The 6,184-nt window shown below is 36.2% G+C and overlaps 1 protein-coding gene across 6 annotated transcripts in view; it reads left to right on the top strand.

Annotated features, from left to right (window-relative positions):
• Nucleotides 1-6,184, top strand: part of LOC132012308 (multidrug resistance-associated protein 1-like) — a 90,270-nt gene that overhangs the window by 66,275 nt on the left and 17,811 nt on the right. For all 6 annotated transcript variants that reach the window (XM_059392158.1, XM_059392161.1, XM_059392162.1 and 3 more), the window contains one exon: nt 5,245-5,399. In XM_059392158.1, the coding sequence (XP_059248141.1) occupies nt 5,245-5,399 (155 nt within the window). The remainder of the gene's footprint in view (nt 1-5,244; nt 5,400-6,184) is intronic.

The following is a 6,184-nucleotide window of genomic DNA, read 5'->3' on the forward strand; positions in this document are numbered from 1 at the left end:
CTCCATCCATGTCATCGCAAATGGCAAGATTTCATTCTTTTTTATGGCTATTATTTCTGTGTGTGTGTGTACCACAACTTCTTTATCCATTCTTCAGTGGATGGACATTTGGCTATTGTAGGTGATGGTGCTATAAACAGCAAGGTGCTTACATTCCTTCAAATTAGTATTTTGGAATTCTTTGGGTAAATACTTACTAATGCAACTCCTCCATCATAGGGTCGTTCTGTTTTTAACTTTTTGAGGAACGTCCATGTTGTTTCCCAGAGTGGCTGTACCACACTGGATTCCCACCAACAGTGAAAGGGGATTCCTTTTCTCCACATCCTTCCCAACACCTGTTGTTTCTAGTATTGTTGATTTTAACCATTCTGACAGGTGTGAGGTGATATTTTTTTAAAGATTTTTTTAAAAATTTATTTATTTGACAGAGATCACAAGTAGGCAGAGGGGCAGGTGGGAGGGGTGGGAAGCAGGCTCCCTGCTGAGCAGAGAGCCCGATGCGGGGCTCCATCCCAGGACCCTGGGATCATGACCTGAGCAGAAGGCAGCGGCTTAACCCACTGGGCCACCCAGGCGCCCCTTGAGATGATATCTTAATTGTAGTTTTGAGTTTTATTTCCCTGATGATGAGTGATGAGTATCTTTTCATATGTCTCTTGGCCATCTGTCTTCTTTGAAAAAAAATATCTATTTGTTTCTTCTTCCCATTTTTAAATTGGGTTATTTGTTTTTTGGGTGTTGAGTTTTATAAGTTCTTCATATGTTTTGGATATTAACCCTTTATTAGATATGTCACTTGCAAATATCGTGTCCCATTCCATAGGTTGCCTTTTCATTTTGTTGATTGTTTCCTTCACTGTGAGGAGGCTTTTGATTTTGAAGAAAGCCCAATAGTTTGTTTTTGCTTTTGTTTCCCTTGCCTCAGGAGACATATATAGCAAGAAGTTGCTATGGTTGATGTCAAAAAGGTTACTGCCTGTGTTCTCCTCTAGGATTTTTATGGCTTCAGGTCTTAAGTTTAGGTCTTTAATCTATTTAGAATTTATTTTTGTGTACAGTATAAGAAAGTGGTCTGGTTTCATTCTTCTTCATGTTGCTGTCCCTTTTTCCCAACACCATTTGTTGAAGAGATTCTCTTATTTTGATTAACTATCAGAAGGGAAAAAAATTAGCTATCAGTAGATATAGGAAATATTTTGTAATGAGGCAACAGATTATGCAGTCTAACCAAAGGATTTTTTTCTGATTGGCTTTTCATGTAGAGTGGTCTTCAATTATCAAAATATGAATCTTCTCAGGGTGCCTGGGTGGCAGTCAGTTAAGCATCCAACTCTTGATCTCAGCTCAGGTTTTGATCATGAGTTCAAGCCCCGTGTTGGTAAAAATAAATAAAAAATAAATAAGCAAATAGATTAATTAAAGAAAAAGAACCCTCCCTAATTTTTCTTTCATTTAAAAATTTTTTTTTGCATTAAAATTTAACATTTTCTGAAGACTTATTGATTAGATCCTATTATAAGTTTTCTGTAAGTGGGTAAGCCTAAGAAATAAAAATTGTGTAATTTCTGTTTTTTTTTTTCAGTAGACCACAGCTCCATCTTACAGAATCTTGTCCAATGAAAAGCAGGCTATTATTCATTTACATTGTCATAGGTCACAAAATAAAAAGGACAGGAGTGCTTTAAAGAATAAGCAACATTGTTTGTCACCTGTTAATACCACAGACCTACTGTGAATAATATAGAAAGCAATATTCTAAAAGAAACTAGAATTCACAGTCCAATGTTAGAGTTATATTTTGTAACAGTAGTAAAACTCTGACCTCACTTTCTAAACAAGAAATAGTTCTGCACATTTTTTCCAAAGCCCCAGCTATTCCCCTTAGAATCTTTAGGGCACTCTAAACATCCCCAATCTATTATGTTTTTATGCTTCATTGTTAGGAAATTCCTTTCTCCAATTCAATGTCAACAATATAGGCACCTTATTTTCAAAGTACAATGTTTAATGAGTACACAGCTGCTTCTAGTTTAAGATGAGTGACTGGATCATCTACTTTACTTACCTCACAAAATTCCAATGAGATGAGAGTGAATAAAAGGAAAGACTTGAGAAGATTTCTGAGTGATAAATTTCTACATAAACAATCAAACTGATAGTCAATCAAGGGTAGAAGAACCTGCAGCCAGAAATGTATAGGGGAGAAGCTGTAACACAAGAGGGAGATGTTCATTTGAGCAGGAGAGAAACACTAAATTCATGGTCACAGGTAAAGAGTGGGATTAAGTTGCATGGAAAGAACTAAAATAATTCACTAGACCATTGTTCTTCTGGCCCATTGGTCCTTCCCGCAATCATCACCACCATCATGTGCACACCAACTGGCATTGCAGCAATTCAATGAAAACTAGAAAGCTGATATCTAAAGAAGAAATTAGGATTCCTAGTGTGTGTGGCATACATAAAAGAAATCCTCCTTAAATGGCTTTTGGAAAAGCTCCAGCCTCCATGTCCGGATCCCAATAGTCTGACTTTCTGAGTCACATCTGCCCACTCCAGTGGAATTTGAAGCAATCCCTTCCATTTAGAGGGAAACAATGTTGGGGGAAATTAAAGTGTTCAATAGCAGAAGGAAGCCATACCAGGTACCTCTGTTAATTAACCATATGTTTATCTCATATGTTGACACTGACAATGATGGATGGTCTTGCATTTTAATCAAACCAACAGTATAAATAAGAGGTAACAAATAAAGCAATGGAGCCCAGAAGTAAAATAATCTTATTTGAAAGAGAAACTTAAAATGTCAAATTGGTGTCTTCAGAGATTCAAAATACTATATTCACAAAGCAAGTGCAAAAATGTGATGAAATAAGTTCAATCTTAGACCAAAAATTCTTGAAACATTTAAAGGATGTAAAAGGATTGTACAAGTGTGAGAAGATAAACTAGAAGAAATTATCCCAGATGTATAACATCAAAAAGAGATGAAAAGTGATAAATAAGAAAATTAGAGGAATAATCCAGGAAGTTCAACACTCACATAAGTCAGAAAATGCAAGTGAAAATAATCAAACTCATAATATTTAACATTTCCCATAACTGAAGAATGCATAGGTCTGATCTTGCAACCATTCCAGTTTCGAGAAAGAAAGAGGGATCCCAGAGAGTAGTGTACGTTGCTAAGAGAAGAGGGCTACATAGGATGAAGGAAATAATAGAATATCTGATGAGTTTGAATATATTCAGAAGAGATTCGCTGACTGTTGAAGTGTTTGGGAATAAATTAGTGCTTGTTGCATAGGAAACTAAGAATACGGAAAAGAGTGGTGAACTTCATGCATAATGTATGCTTGGTGGCAATATAAATATTGAATGTTTATTTGAGGAAAGAGGGTGACAACCTGTTATTGAAAAGGGAAAAAGGGAGTTTGGGGAGCGTGAAGTAGGAAAAAAAAAAGAAAATATTTAAAGCTAAGAAATCATTTAACAGCAGCATGTGATATTTAAAATATAATACAGTTAGCTGAAATAATTTAAGATGGTCGGGGTCAACTGTCATTGTTTTGTTTTACACATACTTAACAAAGGAATGAGAACCATACTGGCAATCCATTTTTATTAGCAATTTTCTGTATTGGAAACAATGGAGCAATTGTGTATCCCCTATGATTCAGAGCAAACTAGCTTAAGTAACATGGAAACTTACTGACTTCCCAAACTAAAAAGTCCAGGCATGCGTCTATATATAGGCACTCTGTCCCTGTGCTCAGATGAAGTGTTCACTACTCTTTATTTATCAGCTCTGCATCGCCTTAATTATCAGGCTTCACATGGTGTTGGAAATTTCTCTCTCAAAGAACTTCCTTCCATAGAAATCCAGAAGTTACTCTTCTTGAAACAATTTGAATCACATATCCATCTTTTTTTTTTTTAAGTTGTATAACAGGAGGAAAAAAATCACGTTTTTATTTAAAGATGAAAAAAACTACAGAAATGTCATAACTACCAATATTTTCCTTTGTTTTTTTTTAATTATTTTATTTTATTTTTTATAAACATATAATATATTTTTATCCCCAGGGGTACAGGTCTGTGAATCGCCAGTTTTACACACTTCACAGCACTCACCATAGCACATACCCTCCCCAATGTCCATAACCCCACCCCCTTCGCCCAAACCCCCTCCCCCCAGCAACCCTCAGTTTGTTTTGTGAGATTAAGAGTCACTTACGGTTGGTCTCCCTCCCAATCCCATCTTGTTTCATTTATTCTTCTCCTACCCCCTTAACACATACCCATCTTTGACCAATCACTGTAACAAAGCATGTCTTCTTCCAGCCCTACAAGTTCTCCAATTTGACAACTTGTTCTCCTTTCATTTCATCTCACACATGGATAGCTCTTTTATGAACTTGTCTTTTTCCCGTCATAGCTTGTCAAATGCACGTAACAATAGTTACATTGTTATAGAATCACTAGATGCTGGTGACTATTTCCAACCTCTTCCAATACAGCTATTTGTTTATTATTTATATGTCTGCCTTTTCAAGTTGTTGCAAGAACAGCCCTTCCACCAACCAAATCTCAGTAGTTTAACAGACCAAAATAAATTAATTAATTAATTAATTAATAATAAAAGGTTTATCCTTATTCTTGGGACCCAAGTTGAAGAAGTAATCCATCCACCATTATAAATATTGGCAGGCACTATACAAAGTTAGTAAACTTGAGCAGTTCTAATATTAGCAATTAATTGCTGTAACCGGTTATTACGTGTTATTTTTCCTTCAGCTTGCTCAGAACTCTTTACAAGGTCCCATAAATCACAAGGAGGCTAGAAAGAACAATTCTGTCATGGACCTAGAAGCTAAGAGAGCTATAATTATTTGGCTAGCAGCACCAGTGAATACCATATTGTCCCATAGGACATCACAAAATTTAATAGGTTGCTAGTATTCTGTGAACCTGGTTGTCCTGTTATGTTTTGTGCATTTCTCTAGAATCTGTGCCTGTGAATAAGGAGAGACTTTCTTTGGTGAGATGGCAACCCATCGGAGTGTATATTTATTATCAATGCGCTTTGTACATCTGTACTTGGTTTGGTCCACAATTATACATTATTAAGTTTGCTCTTTGAGTTTTCCATTTAAAAGATACTATGATAAGCAACTTTTTGAGAGTTAAGGTACAAAATTCCTTTAAGAGGTTAACCTACCCCTGGCAACATTTTGTGTTTAGGTTTCTTTGTCTGCTCTGGAGCCTATATACTCACCAGAGGATCCCTGGCTGCCTCTCGAACTTTGCATACTCAACTACTAGATAATGTGCTGCACCTCCCGCTCAGGTTTTTCGAAATCAATCCCATCGGCCAGATCATCAACCGCTTCACCAAGGTCAGTAAAGCCACACCTTATTGAACAGCATACCTAAAAACGATGACCCGTATTTAGGACCTTGTAATAGTATTTATAATATATATCATCCTGAAAATATGGGTTATGTGTAGTATATATTTCCTTGTTATTTCTAATTCTTGGAACATTTATTACTGATGTACAGCAGTACCACATCTCATACAATAATCAAAATAACTCCTGAAAATCGCTGAAAGGATCCAAAAAGCATATGTGCTCTGTTGCCTACAACTCCAGTTCTTACATATATTTAGCTTGAGAATCACTGGTTTGGGGTGAGAAAGTAAAGAAAATAGAAGTCTATATGATGATAACTGGATTTCAAGCATTCTGCTTTTAAGAAAACTGTCAACTCACTTATGGTGAATGGGGGTGGTGGTGGGGCTTCCCAGAATGTCTCTGCTTACCTACAGGGTTTTCCTCCTCGTTTTCTATCAAACACTTAAAATTACACTGTCCAAAAGAAATAGAATGCAGGCCACATAAGTAATTTTTAAATTTTCTGATGGTTGCAATAAATAAGTAAAAAGAGACAGCTGGAAATAATTAATTATAATAATATATTTTAACAGAGAATGTCCAAAACATTTCAAACTTGCTTAAAGTTGTTTAAAATTATTAACTAAATATTTCACATTCTTAATTTCTACACAGTCTTCAAAAACTGATTTGTAGGGGTGCCTGGGTGGCTCAGTGGGTTAAGCCGCTGCCTTCGGCTCAGGTCATGATCTCAGCGTCCTGGGATCGAGCCCCGCATCGGGCTC

Source organism: Mustela nigripes, chromosome 2, assembly GCF_022355385.1.
Source record: "Mustela nigripes isolate SB6536 chromosome 2, MUSNIG.SB6536, whole genome shotgun sequence".
NCBI lineage: Eukaryota > Metazoa > Chordata > Mammalia > Carnivora > Mustelidae > Mustela > Mustela nigripes.